The sequence below is a fragment of the Cucurbita pepo genome, chromosome 14 (assembly GCF_057944985.1).
Source record: "Cucurbita pepo subsp. pepo isolate OVF chromosome 14, ASM5794498v1, whole genome shotgun sequence".
Taxonomy (NCBI): domain Eukaryota; kingdom Viridiplantae; phylum Streptophyta; class Magnoliopsida; order Cucurbitales; family Cucurbitaceae; genus Cucurbita; species Cucurbita pepo.
The window spans coordinates 3,532,757-3,555,700 of NC_141811.1; the positions used below are offsets into that span (position 1 = coordinate 3,532,757).

General features: G+C 37.7%; 3 protein-coding genes and 1 non-coding gene across 16 annotated transcripts; 1 reads left to right on the forward strand and 3 right to left on the reverse strand.

The window, feature by feature from the left end:
* On the reverse strand, nt 1-2,670 carry LOC111809935 (putative indole-3-acetic acid-amido synthetase GH3.1). The gene is made up of 3 exons (XM_023696412.2): nt 1,807-2,670; nt 1,621-1,722; nt 1-1,527 (listed from the first exon to the last, which is right to left on the reverse strand). Exons 1-3 carry the CDS (start codon nt 2,124-2,126, stop codon nt 159-161), a joined length of 1,791 nt encoding a protein of 596 aa, XP_023552180.2. The 5' UTR covers nt 2,127-2,670; the 3' UTR covers nt 1-158.
* Nucleotides 2,671-7,760: 5,090 nt separating this feature from the next.
* LOC111809619 (homeobox protein HAT3.1) lies at nt 7,761-18,051 on the forward strand. Of its 13 annotated transcripts, XM_087117643.1 has the most exons (14): nt 7,761-7,977; nt 8,989-10,212; nt 10,927-11,092; nt 11,223-11,346; nt 11,443-11,555; nt 11,639-12,196; nt 12,783-13,112; nt 14,100-14,189; nt 14,269-15,847; nt 15,975-16,201; nt 16,357-16,483; nt 16,650-17,317; nt 17,497-17,697; nt 17,837-18,051. In XM_087117643.1, exons 2-9 carry the CDS (start codon nt 9,371-9,373, stop codon nt 14,677-14,679), a joined length of 2,634 nt encoding a protein of 877 aa, XP_086973769.1. In that variant the 5' UTR covers nt 7,761-7,977; nt 8,989-9,370; the 3' UTR covers nt 14,680-15,847; nt 15,975-16,201; nt 16,357-16,483; nt 16,650-17,317; nt 17,497-17,697; nt 17,837-18,051. The 13 variants fall into 13 exon arrangements, with proteins under 13 accessions (XP_086973769.1, XP_086973767.1, XP_086973768.1 ...); XM_087117641.1 differs by lacking the exon at nt 17,837-18,051 and having other exon boundaries at nt 17,497-17,761; XM_087117642.1 differs by lacking the exon at nt 17,837-18,051 and having other exon boundaries at nt 16,650-16,692; nt 17,497-17,761.
* Nucleotides 15,429-16,360, reverse strand: LOC111809621 (zinc finger protein 4-like). The gene has a single exon (XM_023695969.2). It carries the CDS (start codon nt 16,299-16,301, stop codon nt 15,708-15,710), a length of 594 nt encoding a protein of 197 aa, XP_023551737.1. The 5' UTR covers nt 16,302-16,360; the 3' UTR covers nt 15,429-15,707.
* Nucleotides 16,973-22,878, reverse strand: LOC111809622 (uncharacterized). The gene is made up of 7 exons (XR_015411758.1): nt 22,445-22,878; nt 21,342-21,794; nt 19,433-19,888; nt 18,834-19,323; nt 18,332-18,392; nt 17,855-18,231; nt 16,973-17,296 (listed from the first exon to the last, which is right to left on the reverse strand). It is a non-coding gene; the product is annotated as an uncharacterized LOC111809622 (transcript).
* Nucleotides 22,879-22,944: the final 66 nt, after the last annotated feature.

Genomic DNA, 22,944 nt, shown 5'->3' on the forward strand with positions numbered 1-22,944 from the left:
AATTTAATTTAGTAAATAAATGTGATTTTCCATTAATTTAATTATGAGAACCAAGTACAATAAAGACTGCCCCTGACACATCCTACATTTTTCGTTTTCTTTCCCTAAATTTAAGAAAAATAAAAATTTATAAAAAAAATAAATAAAAGAAAAAGAAATTAGCGTGTCCTAGCTGGAGTCCAACGTGGCAGGGCAGGGCTGAAGTGTGCGGACACTAGTCTAGAATCGAGAAGTTCCATAATGGGAGTAAAGTTCACACACCTCGGCACCTTATACTGGTTGATAGAGGCTCCTCTGGAAATTGCGTAATCCATCAGTTCTTCGAATGTTCCGTTCTTCACCACTCTGATTTCTAAAGCTCCGATCGAATGGTCTGCAACTCGTCCTTGTCGGTACACCGAGTTCAGTGATTCCTCCATTGCCAAGCAGCACTCCTCCATTACCTCCTTGCTCGGCCATTTCCCTTCCGCTTCCTTCACCATCAGTTCCCAGTATATCACGTAGTGCCCTGGAATCGTCTTCGTCTCTGCGTAACTCGTGTACTCAACCACGCTCGCCTTCCATTCCTTCAGAAGCTTTGATGCATTCTCCACTGCCTTCTGCAACTCCGCTTCGTCCGTTTTGTCTGAGTCGATGCTCAGGACCACGTTCTTCCTCCTCACGAAGTGGAACTGCGGCGCTGCGTTGTGGAATCCGGTAACTCGGAGTATGTCGCCTACTCGGTACCGGTAAAGTCCGGCGTATGTTGTGATTACTAGTTCGTATTCTTTTCCGACCTCCACGTCTACCAGGTCGACGAGTTTCGGCGGCGAATCGCTTTCGGTGTTTGGCTCGTGAGGGAGAAACTCGAAGTACGCCATGTTTGGCATTATAGTGTAGGAAACCTCCGATGGCTTGCACATAGGGTTCAGATTCAGTCCGAAATAACATTCGGAAGATGCGTACATCGTGCAAGCCAGAGGCAATCCGCCGCTGTAGTAATCAAGCGTTGGAATGTACTGCGCCATCGCTCCAGTGACGATCACGTCGAGGTATTTCGTCTTCGGCCAAATCCTCGTCACGATTCCCTCCCAATCCTCCTTCGAACATTCATCCGAAACGAAATCCGCCAATTCCGCGTCCGGCTTCAGGATCTTGTCGATGCAATCTCTCAACGACGGATCGGTGATTTTCGTATTCAATGTTCCGTTCCGGATATCGTTAGCAAGGTCCTGCCAGTTCAATTGAAGGAATCGAATGGCTCGGAGAAGGCCGGAGGCGAAGACGGCGCCAAGGCGGAGGACTTGGTGGCGTTGAAGAAGACCGCAGAGCATCTGCGTGTACATGCTCTGGAAGGAATCGGGGCAGAGGATGGCCTCGTTAGGGCTCGTGTAGACAACAAACGGGTCGTAGGGTCGGGTCTTGAAGTGGTCGCTCTTGTAGTAACTAGTCAAAACAGGTCGGGCCAAGAGCCCACCCGGAGTCCTCGTCTCCGATTTCACAAACAAGAAGTAAAGCCCCTTGCCTTTATCCAGCCCAGGCACATAGCTGTCCAAAACAGAATCCATGAATAAATTAAATTTTACGCGCTTTTAATTTAAATAATTCAAATTCGCCATTGATATCGTTGCTTTCTCTTACAGGTTCATAACTGGCATGAGTAGACTGTACAGAAGTTGACGACGATCCAGCTCCTCCTTAATCGTCGGCATAAGCTTCCTCTCACCGGCAGAAGTACCAGAACTGCAAAAACCACAGCATCAGAAAATCGATTCAACTATTCTAAATTTCTAATTGCTCCGATGAAGAGATTTCAGTGTAATTTACCTGGTGAGAAACTCGGAGATTGGATGGGAGGAGAGGATAGGAGAGCGATCTCCATTGGCAATCCGTTGGATGTCTGGCTCGAGATCCTCGTAGGTGATGACCGGGAGTTTTTCTTTGAAGGTGTGGGGATCAGTGGCGCCGTCGAGGGAGTAACGGCGGAGGTACTCGGTGGCAGCGTTTCTGGTCAAGATTTCGGCGAGGACTGTCTGCTGGACGGCGTCTGCGTTGCGAGTCATTTGCTCGATGAATTGAAGAGCCTTGTCGTCCTTTTCGCAGGCGGGAGGGCCGAGAGGTGAAGAGAGAGAAGAATCGACAGCCATTGGAGAAAGAAAGAGAGCGATTGAATTGAAGAGGAAGAAGAAGTGGCGATGGGTGGAAGTGAGATGGGGTGGTGATGAGAAGGGGGTTTATATACAGAGGAGGGGGGAGGTGCCACGTAGGAAGGTTGACTGGGTCAGGACCCAGCTGGGTGGGGTAGGAGAAAAGGTTGAGTAGACATTGGAGAGGAGATGGGAGGAAGCTTACGGAATTATACGGAGCGTAGAGAGAGATAGGAAGAAGACTGAATTTTGTGATGTAGGGGAAAATGGAGACAAAGAATGGCCCACATCACGTAGACATTGCAGCTAGTGAGACGAGCATGTGAAGGTTATGTGATTTCTCTTCCCTCTAACTTAATCAAACATAACTTATTTGAATGTAGTTATTCCACACTCAAAATTAGAGATGAGGAAGCCTCTTATCCATTTTAATTCTCAACCCCAAATCATTTTCGTGCACGGAATCCACAAGGGTAGCTACGGGTGTTCGGGACAGAAAATATGATCTTCGTTTCTAGCTCAATTTACTCAATAGCGTAAGCCCTCTCTTCACCCTTCTTCATTCTTCGATCCATTCTTGGTGGGTCTTTTAGAGTCTCAATTTCATACACTTTACTGCTTCACCAAATATTGTCCGTTTTGTCTCATCGTTTTTTTTATTATTATGATTGTTGGGAAGCATCAACTTAGTTACTTAAAATGTTCAATTTTGATTCATTGGTTTGGGGTAAAGTATTTGGCGACAAATGGCGAAGGAGAATGGGATCGGTCCATAATTCCCTATAACTCTCGTTTCGCACGTGCTGCACTTGCCCAAATAAAGGTACCATTCTTTCCCAATTTTATCCTATTTTCATTGGAATATGTTGCTCCATTATTTGAATTAAATAACAACTCCTTTTGCCGAATGAAGTCTAATTATTAGTTTTCTTTTTATGTCCATTAAAAAATTAGATGAGACCCATTAATGAATACTAATAAAAAACTGGATGGAACTACAATTTCTCCATTATTATTTAATTTAAATAGATCTCGTTGCTTATCGTTGTCGACCTTACGATTATAAAATGCGTATGTCAATGAGAGGTTTCACACACTTATAAGAAATGTTTCGTTCTACCCTTTAATCAATGTGTGATCTCATCACCTCTCTCTAACATATGCGTTTTAAAATCGTGAGATGGGTCAAAACGGACAATATCTGCTAACGATGAGTTTGAGCTATTAGATATGGTTTCTTGGATATGAGTTGTAAGAAAAGAAAATGAGGTATTGACCCAATGGTAAGTATTCTAGTCTAAGACGATTAAGTAGTCTTAAAATTTAAAATGAGGTGGAGTAACCGTCCAGAAAATAATAAACAAAAGGGAGGCTGCCATTGGAGAGTCAAATTTTGTTTGTTAGAAATGCAGGCAGGCAGGCAGGCAGGTAGGCAGGCACGCCGCAGCGCAGACCATCGCAGTCATAGAGCAGACTTTATAACAAATCCAGCATGTAAATAACGAAGACCAGCCGACACTGTTTGCGGTAGCGTTATCCCTTTAAACTTCTGAACTCTCTCCAATCAACTTAATTTAATACATTCATATTGTTTTCTTCTTGGTTGACCCAAACCCCAACTTCCCATTTCTTTTCCCCTCAAATTTCGGTTTCATCTTCTCTCACGCATTTTATCAAACACTTTGGCTACAAGTCGGCAACTTCCCAACAACCGTCCATGAATAAAATGAACCAAACATAGAAGAGGACATGTACTAAGGTTACTCTGTTCAAAAGTTCTCTCTTATATTTTTGACATATTTCGATTGTGGGCTATTTCAAACAGTGTGTACCCGAGGGATCTCTGGGTTTGATATGGCTTGGAGAAGGATATAAAATTCAATCCCCCATCTGTTTTTTTCCTGGGAATTCAATGTTAGGTGTACCGCCATGGACAAACACAAAAGAGGAATCAAAAGCTGCTTGTTTGTGCGTCAAAAGATCATATAGACACCGACCCCTCACCAGCTCAATCCCAACCCAAAAACACATCTCTAATGCATGCAATGCTAATGTCCATGGCGCCTTTTTGCCCTTTTGTCTTATGCTCTTGCATTTTTGGCACTTGGGTGTTTGGACCACTCCCCAAAACATGTGGTAGTGATTGTCAGACAAACATATCACGTGTCACGGTCATATTTTACTTAAAACCCTAAACCCTAAAGCTTATTAAGCGTCATCGCTCTACTTATCTCGACGTGAGAGTCACAATCTACTCTTTTCAAAGTCGACGCTTTGCTTGCTTCTTACGTGTCACGGTTGTACTTTATCCTAAACCCTAAAGTCTCTTGAGGGTCGCAGTTTTGCTCATTTCGATAGGAGCGTCACAACTTACTCTTTTCATAATATGTTTGTCACATCATGCACCACATCTTATTTTCTCTCAAAGTTATAAAGATAAGAGGAAAAGATCATCCACAAAAGATTCGTAAGTATCAAATATTCAAATTTTAATGTTATAGTATAGTTTTCAACAGAGGAAGGGATCGGAGATAAGTATGGAAAATGTAATCTTCGTCTCCGACCCTATTTAGCTATGAAAAAAATGTCTCTTACTTTGTTCGAGACAAATCGACCTTATGGGTTACATAAATATCTCTAATGATTACTCTCGCTAAGCTAATTACAATAATCAAGCCAAGCTAAAGAAATGTTTTCCTTTGCTCGTGCTTTCCACACATCAATAATGACTATATCCCGAAAGCTTATCCAATAATTGACATTAAATATAATATTTTAAAAAATGACCTAATAACCAATAAGATATTTTACGATGAACGAAACGATATATACGAGTAAATTTCCAAGTCATGATTGAATTCCATTAGAACATACTTAACTTGTCTTAAATGATTTGTTTTATGATCGAATATGACATTTTTTTTTATTAAATTATTTAAAAGAGTTATTAAAATAGAACAATACTTATGACTTCGATATATTAATTAATATCTTAACGAACGAGAACACGAAAATAAAATAATTTTTTTGTGGTCCAAATAGGAAAGAAAAATAAAAGTAAAAAAGGACACCAAAAGATATCTCACTTTCCTTGTCCCCTTGGTCTTCCCTAATGCATACAAACCTAACTTTCCTTCCATTTATAAATAAAAAAAATAATATTCCCATCAAAATAATTTAACATCGCTCTTTTGGAAGCTTTTGTCTTCTACACTTAATTTAACGTCCCCTCGAACACCCAACATACTTACTGACACACCGTTTGTTGTTTAGCTCTGATACCATTTGTAACCATTTTAGTCTGTTACACATCACTGTTAATCATCAGTCTCACAGTGTTAAAATGTGTCTATTCAAGAGAGGTTTTCACACTCTTATAAAGTAATGTTTCATTCATCGTTTATTAAATTTAATTATTAATTAAAGAAAGTACCAGAGAATGTTCCCAAAAAAAGAAAAAAAAAACTATATTATAATTAACACGTTGATGAGATAATATTTTGTTTTATTTTTTTTAATAAATATAATAATTATATATAAAAAAAAAAGATTATATTTCACCTGATTAATAATTAGTTAATAAAAAATGGAACCGACTTTTAATTGGGAGACTACAAAATTAGGTAATGCACATGAAATGCGCCTTCATTAATTAGCTTGCATTAAGGCTAATTAAATGCCCATGTTGTGTCCAATGCTTACTTAATTTCTTAATTAACATTGTACTTTACATAATTAAATGTTACCCAAAAATATTTATACTTTAATTTCATTTATTAAAATCTGCAATTAATGCTATTTCAATCACTTATTTAATTTTTGTATTAAAAAGTTTAATTAATAAAAATTTTATATTATTTTTTAAATGAAATATAAGGGAAATTTTATTTATGGTAAAAAAAAATGGGTAAAAAGTGAAACACGTTGTTTTAGAAAGAAATGTAATTTATATTGAGAGTGGTAGAAACGTGGGGGTAGGAGGAAGGTAGGAGGAAGGTGAAAAATGGAAGAAAATAATAAATAAAATTTTAGAAAATAAAATAATTAATAAAATAAATAAATAAATAAATAAATAAAGGGAATACCCAACGATGCCTCCTTAGTCTTCGTGGTCTTTGTTTTCTTTTCACCTCTCTGTGGGCTTTTCTAAACTGCCCACTCTCCTTTTTCCAATTCTTTTACTTTATATATATATATATATATATATATATATATATATTATATTAATATTATTATAATAATTAAGTGGGTTGGCGAACGTTCACCAAGGTCATATTAACAGTTTTTGTGATTGAGTCACGGAAAAGAAAGATACACTTTGTTGATATAAATAATAGTTTTTTATTTTTTTTAAGGTTTTTTAGTCATTTTATCTTTATGGTTGTTTTTCAGGTGTCAGTTGTTGTTGCCTTTTTGCTTGCATTACCTATAACACCAATTTCACTATTTCAAATCTTGCTTTCAAAACTCTCTTTTGAAATTTCTCTGTCCCTGTTTTCTAAAACTTTCTTCTTAAACTAGGGTTAGATACTCAAGCATACGTTGCTTGGCCGTAGGCGACGCAAGAACGAATTGGCTTAGCTCATAATTCGTTAGATATTTTTTATGGATGTCAACTAAGTCTCGTAAGTAAATTACTCCCGGTTGTTCGATCATTTGATAACCATAAACGATCACTATGAGTCAGACTCAATAGAATTTGATCAATCATTTTTTCTGTCGTTAAGGTGGAGAACTGAACCAAGAATTCTCTTTCTTTATCATCAATCGAATCATTGTTCGAGACCCATGATTCTATTTTATCATCAATTCAATATCTGTTCTAATTTTTGTTATTTTACTCAATGTTTTTTTTTTCTCATTTTATCCACTTTTAGAAAAAAAAAACATAAATGTCATTTTCAATGCCTTTATAGTTTTTGTATTATTATGAGACTAAAACAAGTGTTACCCACTAAAGTAACATAGGCCCATTGTTTTATGAGTCGGTGATTCCATGGTTCATTTTTAGATCTAAAATTGTTCTAAAATGTTACACAGTGCGACGATTTTTTTTTAATTCAGCTAAACATGTTACACAATCTTTTAACATTATGTCTTAGATTTGAGAAACTGCGTGAACGACTTTTTTCTTCCTCCTTTATGTTTTTTTAGTTCAAGGAAATTTCATAGAAATGTTATCAGGTCGGAGAGTGTGCTTTGAAAGCTGGAGCGATTCCAAATCATACTGAATTTTTGAGATTTGTATTTAATTAATTTTTAATTTTAGAGTTTAATAGATTTTTTATTTTGTGTCCATAAAATATTTTTTAAAAAACCACGAATTAATTTATATTAATAAATAAATAAGTTAAAAATCACGATAAAGATTGCAAGGAAGCAGGTGGGGAGTAACCAATCTATTACATGGGCCCAAGGCCCATTAAGAGATACTGGGCCTAGAAGGGGATGGTAAAGGAATGGGCCGAAAGATGGAGTGGAGCCCAACCAATTATGACATGGGCTCAAAGCCCATTAAGAGAAAGGATGGGCCCAAAAAGGAGATGGTAAAAAATGGGCCGAAAGATGGAATGGAGCCCAAAATGATATGCGCAATTTGATTATTAGCGGCGGTTGCGGAAGGCAGACGGTGCGCAGAGAGTAACGGTGGCCCAGATTTGGAGGACTCTGAGACAAAGCCGCTTTATTCTCTCTTCGCGCTGAAAAGAGAAAGAACAAGAAGAACACCCACCACCATCGCCAAAATTCTTACACTTTTCTTCCAAAGCTCCATAAATAAACATCTCCACCACCAACTAGATCCGTAGCCGCCCTCTTCCATGGACAATACTATGCTCTTCGCCAGCACCAGGTACTTCTTTCCAATAGGTTTTTTTTTTTTTTTTTTTTTTTTCTTCTCTTTTACGTTCTTATGTTTCTGCTAGATTATGTTTGTTTCTTGAGAATTCGTGCGAAACGGAAAATGGCGTTATGGAAGCTAATGCATTGCATTGTTCTTCTGTTCAAATGCTTAGCTTGTTAATTGCATTTGTTTCTTCTCTTTCCTTTTTTCCTACTTTGCCGTTTTGTTTGCTTAAACTTCGGAGAAAGAAGCGTAATGATTCTGGAGTTATTTTTTTCAACATGTTGTCTCTCCTTTTTGAAGTATTAAACCAGGGACTGACCTCTTCTATCTCGAAGAATTTCATTGCTAAAATCTTGATTTTGATGAAGTCGAGCTTAATTTTTTCCCTTGGAAGCGTAGTTCCACGTAATTGAAGTTATTTGTGAGTTTGAACGTGAAAATTTCTGAGGTGAGGATTGGAGTACGTGCCAACCTCAGCTCTGCGTATGGTTGGGCATTTTGTAACTCCCGTAGAGCCTCGCCCTCATTTTCTTTGCAATTTAATATTGTCTCAAATTTTGAATTAATAATGGTCATTAGAATTTGTTTGTACTCTCTCTCACAAAAAAAAAAAAAAAAAAAAAAAAAAGAAAAGAAAAGAAATCGTCTGCTGTGTATAATTTTTAATCTACCTCAAAATTAGATATACCGATAAATATCCGTTCAGTTCATAAAGTTTGGTTCTAGGTAAAAATTACTACATAGAAGCAATTTTGAGTAAATAAAACTTAATCTTAGAAATAATCGTTTAGTTAAGTTTTTTTTATTATTTATTTTTAGTTTATGTGCCTTTGTAGTCATATGCTTATAAAGGAAATATTTTGAGATTGTTTTCAAGTAAGATATATATATATATATATATTTCAGTAATGAATTTAGCTGATACTTTTTCTGATTCTGAAATGAAAGAGTGGATTGAAGAACCCAAAATATCTCTTGAATGTGATAAGATTCAATTTTATTATTTGTCACTACTAGCCTTACATCCCTTAAGATGGTTGATGGTAGTCATCTTGGTGTCTCTCCGGTGCCAGATGGTCAAGATTGATGATTGTCCGTGGAGAAGTTCTGTGAGGACAATGCTCCAGGAGGTCCATATACGTATGTAGAATATATATATATATATATTTAGCATTCAGGAACAGAAAATTGCCACTCCCTGGCAGTTGTCGAAGTTGAAAAAATGAACTCCGGATTGATTGAGTAGGAATGGGCGCTTTAATCTCCAGAAGTGATAAGCAAGAATCTACGTAGTCTTAGTGGTTGATTCTTTGGCCTTCAACTCTGGCAACCTGTAGTTGATGTAATCAGGAATAGGACTAGTCAAACTGGAGATTAGTTGATAGTCTTCGGGGATCACATGGAAGAAAGAGATGAATATACAGAATCGAGAAGTAATAATAATGCTGAAGCCGTACAAGAAGCCAAGATCAGTGTTGAAGCTGAAATGCCAACTTGTCTTTCAAATGAGCAAAAGCATTCAGTTCCTGATTATCATGAATTGGAAGCAACTCCAGAATATACCAACAAAACTGGCGGTCCAGATGAAGAAAAGCCAGAGGTCCAGCAGAATATGGAGGAAGAGAATAAGGAACTTGGTTCAGGAGACGTGCTTAGTGAATTATCAGAAAAACACAATCGGACTTTCTCTAACCTTGCTGATAATGATCAAGTTGAAGCTGGTAATTTATTATGCTGTGATAAAGACACCGAAAATTTGATAGTACCTATTGAAGTTGAGACAACGACTCTTCTTGTTGACTGCTCTGAACTTCCACCTGAAGTTGTCAACAAAAACTATATTGAACAGATGAACCCTCCTATTGAAGAATTAACCCAAAATACTCCTTTTCAAAATTTAGAAACAGTCCCCAGTAATTCAGAACAATCGGATCACAAGGATAAGAGAATTTTGAAATCAATGAAGATAAAGTCTATTTTAAGGTCCCTTGTAAGTAGTGACAGAAATATGCGTTCAAAGACCCAAGAGAAAGATAAAGATCCTGAACCAAGTAATGACTTGAATAATTTTACTGCTGAAGAGGGAAAAGGGAAGAAGAAGGAGAGAAATATACAAGGAAAGGGAGCAAGAGTCGATGAATTCTCATCAATCAGGAATCATTTGAGATATTTACTGAACCGCATCAAATATGAACAGAACTTGATTGAAGCTTATTCTAGTGAAGGCTGGAAAGGGTTCAGGTATGTATTTTCACCTTTAATAGATCTTACATTGACTTTGTCCTGATACTTTCTTGTATTACTTTGTCTTTGGTGATTTTGATAAATGGTCATCGACTCATTGTGTAAACGCCTCCACTGATTTTGTAGTGTTTGTGTACTTTGAAATGCCCCCCACCCCACCGCCCCCCTCCCCCCTCTTAAGTAATTGTTCGATTTTCATACAGTGCGTAGTGAATACTAAGGAAAGGCTGGACGGTAAATCTCCTCCAAGCCATCCAAACACAAAATTTAAACTCTCCTTGCAGGTCTCTTCCCCATGGTTAAGAGTGGATCTAATTAAAAGATTGTTACAAGCTTACAGCCTTACGTAGTTCCTCAGTGTTGGGTTTGGTACCCTTGTTGATCGTTTCATATTTAGAAGCTATTACTTACAAGTGATCACTCTATCTTCTTAGTTGCTTTCAAGATTTATGACTTCGACCAAGTCAGACTTCTAATACTTCTAATGACAATAAACCTAGAAGTTAAATCTGTTGTTATTTCATTCTGAAATGAAGCGGATAGCAATTTCTATACACTTATGTTCGGATCAATATTGAAGTTCTTGTTATAATTTGATCTTTGTTTCAGTCACTAATGTTCTTTATGATTTTTTTAATCTATTCATTTCATCTATCATAATTGATGTAATGAAATGCATGGCATCTGCTGATCATTACTATAATAGTGCAGCTCAGATAAATTGAAGCCTGAAAAGGAACTTCAACGGGCATCAAATGAAATAATGCGACGCAAATTAAAAATAAGAGATGTATTTCAACGTATTGATGCACTTTGTGGCGAAGGAGGCCTTTCTAAATCTTTATTCGATTCTCAAGGACAGATAGACAGTGAAGATGTAGGGGGATCTTAAGTTTAATTTTTACTAGATGTTATCTTTTGATTCATTCTGCATAAATTTTGGCTCTGTTAAAGCATCTGCTTTTTGTGATAAGTGACTTCATTGTGAACTTCTGAACTTGCATCAGATATTCTGTGCAAAATGTGGATCCAAAGAATTGTCCCTTGAGAATGACATCATACTATGTGATGGTATTTGTGATCGTGGGTTCCATCAGTTCTGTTTAGAACCACCTTTGCTAAATACAGACAGTAATATTCTCATTGCCAACTAGATATTAAAATTAAAAAGTGGATTTGTGTTTCTCAAGTTACTTTTCATTCATGCTCCCTCCTTTCCTCTCACAGTTCCGCCGGATGATGAAGGATGGCTATGCCCCGGATGTGATTGCAAAGATGACTGCTTGAATCTGCTTAATGAATTTCAAGGATCAAGACTTTCCATTACTGATGGTTGGGAGGTAATTAAAGTTTTGCTACCTATATTAAAATAGGGTTGTTTTGGGTGTTTGTTATAGTGTCATTTTCCTCTAACTGTGTGCAGAAAGTCTATCCCGAGGCCGCAGCATCAGCTGCTGGACGAAATTTTGATCATGCCTTAGGTCTTCCTTCAGATGATTCTGAAGATGATGATTATGATCCTGATGTTCCAGATACTATTGTCCAGGACGATGAATCAAGTTCTGAAACATCTGGGTATGCTTCTGCTTCTGAGGAATTAGAGTCTCCACCCAATGTTGACCAGTACTTAGGTCTCCCTTCCGATGACTCGGAGGATGATGACTATGATCCCAGTGCTCCAGAACGTGATGAAGATGTTAGACAGGAAAGTTCAAGTTCTGACTTTACATCTGATTCTGAGGATTTAGCTGCACTTGACAGTAGCCCCTCTTCCAAAGCTGATAACCTTGTGTCTTCATCACTGAATAATACTACGTCTATGAAAAACCCTGATGGGCGAAGTTCTGGAGGTGGTCCTAGAAAGATTGCACTGTATAATGAGCTATCAAGTCTACTAGAGTCCGATCCTGATAAGGACGGTCCTGAACCTGTTTTGGGAAGAAGACAGGTGGAACGGTTGGATTACAAGAAGCTCCATGATGTGAGTATTCTTTTATAATCATAATAATATTTATATTCTTATGAAAGAAAAAATTATATTGCTATTTTCCAATGTATTCTTTGAAGTATATGGGCGACTATCTCTCTACATTATGCAAGCATAGTTGATTGACATGTCGTTTTTTTCCTTTTTTCTTTTGCTTTGTTCTAAAGAATACAACTTATAGATGTTAGGTGGGGAATTCAAATATTTGATAGGAAGGTTACTAGTGTCTTAATCAATTAAGTGATGTTTTGGTTAATAGTAGGCTCTTATCTTGAAAATTTTCCATCAATTGTAAATGATTTCTCATTCTTTTATCCTCTTGTAAATTACTTTTTAGCTACTTTTGTTTGTTCTTTTGTCAAAATAATGATAATAATAAATGAAAACAAGGCCTTGTTCCCATCAAGATGGCTTTAGTCCAACATGTTTATGTGTCTTGTGTGAATAAAATGAATTTACCGGGCATTAAATGTTTAATAGACGAAGTCTAGATATTTAACAGGGCCCATGCTTAGTTTTAGACTGAATGAGTTAAAGAATTCCCATACATTTAAATTATTTCTCTCTTTCCTTATTGAAGGAGACATACGGGAATGTTCCTACCGACTCAAGCGATGACACGTACGCGAGTATTTCTACGGATTCAAGTGATGACCAAGGCTGGGATAGTAATACAAGGAAGAGAAGTCCTAAAACCCTGGTTCTTGCACTGCCAAATTATCGAACTAATGATGATTTGACTAACGTAAAAACTAAACACAGTTCTAAGAGGGGTACTCGTCAAAAGGCAGCTGCTGTAAATATGAATAAATCTGTGACTAGAACTCCTGAAGACACTGGAAAAGCTAGTTCTTCTGTTAGGAGAACCACACCATCATCGTATAGAAGACTCAGTCAACTTGCATTGGAGGTAATTTTTTTCCCTTTTCCTTTTACCTTTTTTTTTTTTTTTTTTTTTTTTTCCTTTTCTTTTCTTCTTTGCAGCTCTGTTCTGATTCCAAAACATTGTCCTTAAAAAGATGTTATTTTTTTGTGCCGTTTTGTTCAAGCTGGGATTTCCTATTTCATTATTTTGTCTTACTTTTTGCTTTTTTTTTTTTTTTTTTTTTTTTTTTTTTGCGTGTGGGGTTGGGAGACAAGGTTTTATTCAAAGATTTGAATCCCCTAGCAACTTTACTTAAGAATGCATGCTGGTGCTTGGATATATTGCCTCAAAGGAGATGTATATTGGAGTTACATAATTTCAACCATGCGATTTATTAGATTTGTTGTTCCAAAATCTCTTATCATTCTAAAATTTTGACTCTTAATCCAGTCTGAGTGGTCTGAATAATTGCTGAGACACTAAAAAACAGTTTTCTTTCTGTCTGATTCCTGTATTGTGAAGTCTTACTCTCAGTAAGGCAGTTATATATAGGAAATTGAACTGTGATGTGTAAATTTGAGCTGAAATGTCATTCCTTTTTGTGCTTGGAACAAGATTTTTTCTTGATTATAGCGAGTAATGAGCAGCTTAGCTCACTTTATATCCCTCGGATCTTCTCTTCTTTTTTCTTTGCAACTGAAGGTCACAATTTGGAGCTATTTATTTGAAGAAATACGTCTTGGTTTCAACAAAGATGCTTTACCACAAGTCTATAAGTTATCGCTTCCATGACATTGTCAGTTAGATTAGTTATCAACACCCTTCATCGTCTTTAGACTATTTATTGCGAAATATCAGTTTCTCTGTGCTTGTTTAGTTCACTTGGTTTTTAAATAAAACATGCCTTGGATGGAAAGGAGGCAATGAGATATTTGTTTCTCTGTTGTGGGAAATAAAATTTAGTATTAACTCCGAAATATCAAGTTTTTTTAATGCCACGTCTTGTTCCTAATATTGTTGCAAATGTTCCAGAGACTTTTAGCATCATTCCAAGAAAACCAGTATCCTGAACGAGCTACAAAGGAAAGTCTGGCACAAGAACTAGGGCTCAGTGTGAAGCAGGTAATGCATTGAGTTCCTTTTGAAGTTTTAGCGAACATTTTATTCTAGCGAAAGGCTCAACTATTTATTCCATTTTCAGGTTAGCAAATGGTTTACGAACACACGTTGGAGCACACGCCATCCCTCAAGCGTTGAGGGTAATAAAGCGAAGAGTTCCTCAAGAATGGGCATTCGTTCATCTCAGGCAAGTGGAGAGCTGCACCAGCCCGAGCAAGAATTTGGTGCCCAACATCAAGAATTACCAACGACAGATAGTGTTGTGGCCCCATGTCAGAGTGGGGATACAGGGGAGGTCAAATTGGCAACTCAGGAAACTAAAAGATCAGAATTTTCTGCCGCAAAATCCAGAAAACGGAAGGGCAGGTCAGATCACGCTGCATCATGTTCAAAGGACAGTAAGGAATCACAAAGGCCTCCTGCCAAGTCACCAAAAGTAAATGAAATCCAAACAGCACATAGCATTAAGACGAGGAGGAGAAATTCCTTATAGGTTCTGTAAGTTTCGATCATTCACGGGAAATTATTTGGCTATTTACTCTCTTCCAAGATACACATTAGAACAAATGCGGGCATTGTCTGAAGGGAGGTAATTCCAAGAACAATCACAATTGTTTGTAGTTCTTTGTAACCACATTAGAATTCCTCTTTCTAATTCCTCACACATAAATGCTTAGTCTTAGTTATGTAAATCTAGAGCTTGTTGTTAGATATTTATTTGTATTTCAAGAGACCCTTCTCCTGATGTGTTAAACAATTAATTAGTTGCAGATATTGCTCTGTTAAAGAACAAAAGAGCTACTGCTACCCTCCAGCTTCGGAAGCTTTGCTGCGGATATATCACTTATGGATGCTACATTGCTATCAAGTCTAAATTGCTCTTGGCTTTTTTATCCAGATTTTAATGTCATCATCGTTAGTGAAATATTCTGCAATTAATCCTGTATGAGATGTGAACTTTAGGTTCTGCAGAGTCAACATAATGTAGTTCTCTTCACACATGAAAGCAATCGGATCTTCTGCGCGCATCCTGCGTTTATCGATTTGAATGCATCAAAATCCTGTCAACCACTGAAATTGGTATCAAATCCTCGTCCATGTAGATGTAACTTATTTCCAAGCTTTCTGGATGTTATCATCTTCTAATTCACAGGAAGCTGGAGCTCTGGGTGACCTGTGATTGAGCAGTGAAATGTGTATGGGCCATTTCTCCCAAATGGGAAACCACTGGAAGAGATGACAGAAGCAAGAATCTTGAAGTTTCAAATCATTATTGATCTTTTTTTGTTCCCCCTTACTGCCTACTTAGTTTGATGTAATTTACTCTACAACTTATAGATGAAACAAATCAGGCCTCTTGTGTTTCCATAAGCAGAAGAGATATAACATTAATGCTGCTTCTTCCTGGTTTTACATAGGATTCTAAGCACTTCCCCTAAGGTTAGTCATGTACTTGATATATGACGACACAATCAGAATGAAGAAGATGACTCCAGAGTTCTTGACAGACAGATACAAGAATTAAAGTCGGAGATTCAGGTCGAGCTTGAATGGTTCCATTTGCGGTTCTCGTAGTGGTGGTGACTCAGGGAGAACTTGATGTTGAGTGAAGCGGAAGCTTCCTGGCCACCTCAAGTCCATGGCATCCCCCAGCATGAAAGGTGCCCATGAACCACTTTTTACATGATTAAATCTTGCTACTATTGCAGTATCTTCCCTGCTTGTTTTGTGCACCAGTGAATGTGGTTGAACACCAAGTGATCTAACCATAGAATTATGTATCGGCAGACCAAGCAGAGTCATCATTCTCTGGGCTTGGTGCCTTCTGGCTGCACTCCTCTCCCTCTTGTGGGCATTTTGATGGCCTCCCAATGCCTGTGAGCTGTAGAATACTCTCTTACAGAAGTTGCATGAAAAGGTCTTGGCTGAACCTGCAGAGCTTTGTGACTCAGTTAAAAGCTGTTTGTTCCTACCCAGGCTCAAGTTCAGCCACTCCAAAGCTCCTACACCTTCAGGTTGGTCTGTTGCTTCTTCTTCTTCTTCTTCTTCTTCAACTGATTCATCTTCTCCTTTTTTCTCCTTCAATGATTCAATTTGTTCTCCTTGAAAGATCATTGCTAACCCAGATTCCTAAATTAGTAGCGATGATACTGAACTATAAAATGGACAGGATTGCTGATTCTTTATCTAGCCCTGAAGCTACTGAAGCTCTGGGAATGGTAACAACTCATTGATTCTTCTTAGATTCCATTTTCCAAGATGAACAAATGCCGAGGAAGTTGTGAGAGGATGAAAGTGTAAGTTTTCGTTTATATGTTTCTGCATTTCTTATCTTCATTCTCCTCCCGACCATTAGTGGTCCAGTGGACAATGCTTATGTCATCTGTACTGTTTCCCTTTCAAACTAAAGGATTCCCCACTTCCATCAATCTTTTCCAATCCCTAATTTCTTAATGCACTCAGATTATACCACTTATTTACGTTGGAGATGGCTTCAGGGAATCAGGTATTCAAGCCCCTTCATAAATCTAGATATCTTTTAAGTTAGGTTCACATCATGGTAGCTACTTATTAAGGATATCGAGTATTCTACTAATTTTTTACTCAAAATATCTTACGTTAGATAGTTGCCTTGTGAGAAGTGTACAATCCTTTGGTGTTCACGATTATGAAAAAGCTCACGAGGACAGTCAAAGTTTGAATTCGAAATCACTTCAATTATTTGATTCAGCCCTACAAAGAAAATACTTGCGTAATGAAAGATTGGTCAATATTCAAACTCGAGATAATGTTGATTTTCTTTTGTCTTTGTATTGCTAGCTTCTTAGCCACATCTTTAGGAGCCCTATACCAACCTTACACAAAACTTGTTTGTGGGAAACTTTTGAGAAAATACATGATTGAAAGTTGTACAAAAACCGCAACATCAATATCAGTCACAATCTAACAAGCTGTTTGAATTGTCCCTCCAATGCATCGAAGGAGTACACTTCTTATCCAACACAAGTAAACCGAATCACTTTTGAAACTACTTTTGTGGGATTCTTTTCCAAGGCTGATGTTGGCAACACATATCTCTACAACCAAGCGATTTCTTTCGGGTCCTCATTCTGTTTGGCAAAAGAGAACAGGTAAAAAAGTTGTGAGAAGAAGCATCACACAAAGCAGATAATAGTGGTTTAAGCATCTTTATTAGATATAGATGGCTTTGCATGTTGACCTAATTGTACATGATTAGGATAATGATGACTTAGTTTTATTATAACCTTTTCATAAGCATTCATTCAGACTAATCACATGCCTTCTACAGGGGAAATCCACTCAAGGGCCACCTTTGTATGCATTGCTAATAAGTTCTTTCTTTCCATTATACTCCCATGGAAAGGGATGGTACCCCCACAAAGAAAAGATGGGTCTTTTGGCTAGTGAAGGGTAATGTTTCTAAATAATATTTGATTGGTACTTCTGTATTTATTTCTTGAGGGGGCGGTGGAAGGATAAGAAAGGGAAGGTACTTATTTCTTCCACTTTTATTTATGCAATATGGATAACCCTGAATTGGTTAGTTTGTCTTCTATGTTGAGGTTTACTTGTTTTTTTTTTTTTTTTTTTTTTTTTTTTATTACAAGTTAGCTATTGAATTTGGACAGGAAATTGGAAGTACTTACTCATGTGATCTTGTCTGCAAAACTTTAGGCTAGGCTAAGACAGGATCTTTCTCTTCCTGTCTCCTGGTGAGGAGAAAGGGGAAGAGGACATTTGGATCTTTACCCTTCATGAACTTAACTAATGTTGTCTAATTCTGTTCGATTTGCTCGTTGCTTTATTTCGTGTCTTAAGAGCGAATTGACTCTAACTTGTGTGAGTGGTTTTCTCTGGATGACAGCATTGCTCATGACAAAAAAGTGAAATATAGTATAGATATTCTTAAGCAAATGTAAATAGTGGGAGAATAGATTATGAATACCTTTACATGTGAAAGTGAATGTGAAATAAAAGGCAATGTAGGGAGACTTGCCTCAGAAGACTGTCAAAAAGAAAAAACCTGTCAAGAAACGTTACAAGTAGAAGGTAAGAATCCATTCAACCAAAATTTAGTAAAGAATTTGTGGCAAAGAGTAATAATATTAATGGATAAACTTGACCTCAAAAGGTTGAATCATGAGGCATCAACTAAGGCATTATAAAGAAAGCCTGACAACCACTCTGATCAAAGAACACAAAATTGCATTATCTTGACAGTGCGATTAAATATGATGGAAAATGTGAGTTACTGTTTGATGACACTATAGTAGAAGCTAAGCTTGAAATAAAGGGTTCGTAAATCATGGGGATGGTGATCATGCAAGCAGTGAAGGAAAGTCAAGTGGATTCTCTCTACTTTTTAAGTGCACTTACTTTCTAACTGGGGTTCAGAACAGTCCTCTTCTGTATATTAGATATACAGTCGTGAGAGAGAAAGAGTTTTACAATTTGAGATTGAAAAATCTCTCCATTCTTCCTGCCACTGACTTAACCCTTCCACTATGAATATCAATTAGCCCAAAAAAAATCAGCTTTTTACGTTGTAGCTAGAAGCTCAGTTACTTCTAAGGTAAAGGAATTGTAGCTAAGAGGAAATAATCAAAAAATTGTTTGAAGAAAAACCTGAATCCTTAAGGAGGAATCTTCAAACTCAGCCCGTTTTCCAAGACATGTTGCTGCAAATGAACATTAAAACCTTAGATGGGGTCATAGATCGAGACTGGAGAGCCCATTTCTGTCCTTACTCTGTTACCATTTCCAATCAAGTTCCTTATGGAGGGTGGGGGGAAGAATAAGTGATGGGGTTTGAAGGTCCCCATTGTTGAATAGCAGGTAGTATTTTGGGTTTCCTGACAAGTTTTTATCAAAGGAAGCAGGAGGGGGCCAGTCCAGATGTAGGAAACAACACCACCAGCTAGTAGGCTGAGGTTATGGGCCGTAGAAATCAATAAAGATCTCCAAGTGCACCTGCAAGCAGCCATACATGAATTACATTACATTGTGGACCAAATAAAACCATAAACCATAAACCTGGCTTTATAAACATGATATGTTAGTGTCAATCAAAATCGGCTTCGGCAATCCCATGTGCCTGTTGCTATTGCGCTCCCACCTACAACAAGGATTTCAAATATGAGCAGAGCTACAACAGCCACTCAAAACACCTATCACATTTTAAAACCCTTGAAAGCTGAATACAGACAAGCATTTAGAAACCATACATGATTCTACTTCGTGTCGATTATTGGATACGTTGTTCCCTTCAAACGGTGACACACTCGACTCTAATTGGTGCTTCAAAAGTTCCATATCCCATGAACAAATATAATTCACTTACAATTGAATATATGAAAAATGAAAGCATCAGTGTGTAAAAACACACATAACTATCTTCCAAAAGTAATTGAAGTTAAATGATTACAAAATTCAGGCCCAGAAGAAACTTACAAGGTCAGATGATCAGCAATTGATAATTTAAGGGAATCAATGAGCAAACCGAGTACTATGTGGAGAAATAGGATGAATTCCCTGAACAACTAGAAATATTTTGTTATTACATCCACCTACCAAATAAAGTTACCAGAAACTCTCTCTATCTCACACACTCCCTCTCTACCCAACTTCACCCCACATAGAATGGCTCACATGTGTGCTTCTACTGGAGATCACTCAAGTACCTGCAATGTAAAACAAAATGGAAAAGCATATAAGAACTTGATAACACACGAACACCTTACAATTTCTATTTGAATTCTTTATTAAAGTACGCCAGTTTAATGATAAAATGCTTCATGGCTCCGAAAGTGTACATCACAAGGCAATTGAAGAATCCAATGATCTTGAAGAGATGTCAGGGGAGGAACTTCAAGGCTCTCTACACATCTATGAAGAAAGAAGCTTGAACCATCTTTTTTTCATAGAGCTTTGGAAGAACACGCGGAGCACCTTTTTAACATACAGAGAGCAATGTTCCAGATCATAAGGGAAAATCCGCTCTATGTGAAGTGTTTTGCATAAGGTCTAGTTACTTGGGCATTGGATTGGCGACGGCATGAGTTGGTTGGATCAAGAGAAGGTGCGTGCAAGCCGTGGTGGACTGGGAGACGCCACGCAAGGTGTAGGAATTACGATTCTTCCTCAGATTAGTCCTACTTCCAAATCTGTTTTTTGATTGAGTGAGAGTATATATTAAACTATAGGCGATTCATCGAGGGCTTCTCGGGTGACGATCGGAAGGGCTTAAGCTTTCTATTAGATTAGTAAAGGGCGAATGAGGGGCATGTGCAATAGTTTTCTTTCTTTCTCCCGCTAGTAGAAAATATCCTGCGCTACATTTCTATTTCTAATGAAAGCCTTGTTTCTCTCGTACATTGTATCACATATAGACTACCACTGCCAGAAATTAAAAAGGATTAGCACAAATCAGACAAAGAACCAAATTTCCCTAATCCAGGAAAACCCAGAGGAGAAGAAAGGGAATCCTAGGCACATACCAAGAAAATATTAATATAACAATAAAACAGAGGGTACAAAGGATCAACCTTCATGGTATAATCACGCAGTAACAAATGAATAAGATTTACTCTATGAACACAGAGCTTGTATTAGTTTCAGTTCAGCTTATGGACCCAGTAATAAACACAGTGTGCAAGCAAGTTATCAACCTCCTGAACTCTCGGGTACTTTTATGTGCAGCTTATCAGTACAGAACAGGTTTTCTAGGGAAGAAACGAGAAAGGCCAGCTCAAAAGCTTTATGCATATGACTGAGATGAAGTATCATCCATCATGGCAGATGCTTTGAACATCATCCTTGATAGTAATCTTGAAAGATGTACACCCACATCAACCTCAAACACATTCTTCTGAGAGAATTTAAGTGAGCGAGTTTCCTGACTCAATAATTCTTCACTTTTTCCATTGATGGAAGTGAATAAATTGACAACTAAAAGAAGTTAATTCATTAAACAGGATCAAACATCTTCTTCTTGCCCACCTCAACAGCATAAATTCACCAGCGCCACTTCAGATATCCTTTTTTCTTATGAACTTTAGAAAAGTACACAAAAAAATACTACTACAAAGTGAAAATTAAGGGGAATTGAATAAAAATGTCAAAAAAGGGACCTACAAATGTTGTGACGATCTCCGGCTTGCCAATAATAGAATGTCCTCGTGCATCACCCATCTTTTCCATTCCTTCCTATCATCCCAATCCAATTTCTTCTTACCAAATCACATTTTAATGGTATAAAAATAACTGCTTAGTAATGCCACACATATGATCCAAACACAAATTCAAAACCGACAAGTTATGACATCGTGATGATTATAAAGATGGTCGCACTAAATAATGACCTCATGAAGAAACGATTCCGATATGTTTTTCATGTTTCCTATAAACAAAACTCACAGAAGGATACTAGCGATCCTGACAAGTATGGCAGAAGGTACCATGAGAAAGCTCGCAGAAAGCTCGCAGAAAGCTCGTGCGCTAACACAGAGGTGTGATGTCGGGCAGGTAGCACCCATGATGCTGTGCATGGGCAGCAGAGACTGTGTGCATCCCAGTTCTCCCAACTTCCTGGTAACGACAATTTGAAACAAAAACGAGTAAACTGTGGCACCAACTCATGAAAGAAATCAAGAAATTTGCAATCAAGCACCACAGAAAAGAGCCTTCCAATCAAAGATGATCAAGAGAGAGACAAGATCATAAGTAATAATGTGAGAAATTTTTCGAAAAACAGACGGAATAAGGAAGACTCTGGAAATATTGGTGGGGTTCCTTTTCGTGTGATTAACCTTTGAGCTCAGCAGAGTTGAGAAGGCCTTAATTAAGATGATAAGAAACTTGATAGGCTGTTTCCTGCGGTGATAATTCTGAAATGGTTTGAGTCTAGTGTTGCGTCGGAACGTAAAGGATAATTGCGAACAAGATTTATGCAACTCGTTTACAACGCAATCACAAATAACTTGACAGATAACAAAAACTTTAAAATGCATGAAAATTAATCTGAAATTAAGATAAAAACATGAACGACAGAAATTCAACCTCCAAATGATTCTAAATTTACAAAAGCCGAAATCAATAGTAAACAGAGATCAACACGGCAAAAGAACGAACATCGCATCAAATAAATCACAATTCAACGGCATTTATTCCTCAGTAATTCGTTCGTCGATTCGTTTCGCAAGGAAACCAAACAGCGAGTTTAGAAACTTGTGAAGTACCTGGAAGTCGAAAATGAAAGCCGACGAGATTGAAGGCGAGGTCGAGCGGTGAGAGATGGCGGACGAAGCCAAGGAAGAGAAGGAGACGATCGGAGAGAAGAAGACCTAACAGAGGAAATGAGCGCGCGAGATAGAGATCCAGAAGAGCGCCAAGCCATTTCTTCTTTAATGAAAATTGAGAAAAATGAGACGAAGTCGGAGTGTAGCAGTGCGAGGGTTTTAAGCACTATGAAGCTAGTTAACACGCAGCGTATTGCATATCGGTCCAGAGGTTAGATTATGCACTCACTATTTATAACGTATGTCGTAGATGACTTAACATGGACACGAGAGCGTTCAATGTTCGAGAGAACCTAGATGGATGGATGTTTGGGATGTCCTGATGAGGATCGACACATAGGTCAGTTCCTGACAGATGTGTTCGAGCAAATCAAGATGGTTGAGCTATCCCAAGACATGGGATGACATGACGATGCATGGGTCATGTTGGGAACCGAGAT

Bases quoted from the DNA above. Each gene is read 5' to 3' on its own strand.
- LOC111809935 (XM_023696412.2), bottom strand. From the start codon at position 2,126: ATGGCTGTCGATTCTTCTCTCTCTTCACCTCTCGGCCCTCCCGCCTGC. The intron at 1,723-1,806 runs GTAAATTACACT...TGGTTTTTGCAG, and splicing joins ATCTCCGAGTTTCTCACCAG to TTCTGGTACTTCTGCCGGTG. The intron at 1,528-1,620 runs GTAAGAGAAAGC...TGTTTTGGACAG, and splicing joins CTCATGCCAGTTATGAACCT to CTATGTGCCTGGGCTGGATA.
- LOC111809619 (XM_087117643.1), top strand. From the start codon at position 9,371: ATGGAAGAAAGAGATGAATATACAGAATCGAGAAGTAATAATAATGCT. The intron at 11,556-11,638 runs GTAATTAAAGTT...AACTGTGTGCAG, and splicing joins CCATTACTGATGGTTGGGAG to AAAGTCTATCCCGAGGCCGC. The intron at 13,113-14,099 runs GTAATTTTTTTC...CAAATGTTCCAG, and splicing joins TCAGTCAACTTGCATTGGAG to AGACTTTTAGCATCATTCCA.
- LOC111809621 (XM_023695969.2), bottom strand. From the start codon at position 16,301: ATGATCTTTCAAGGAGAACAAATTGAATCATTGAAGGAGAAAAAAGGA.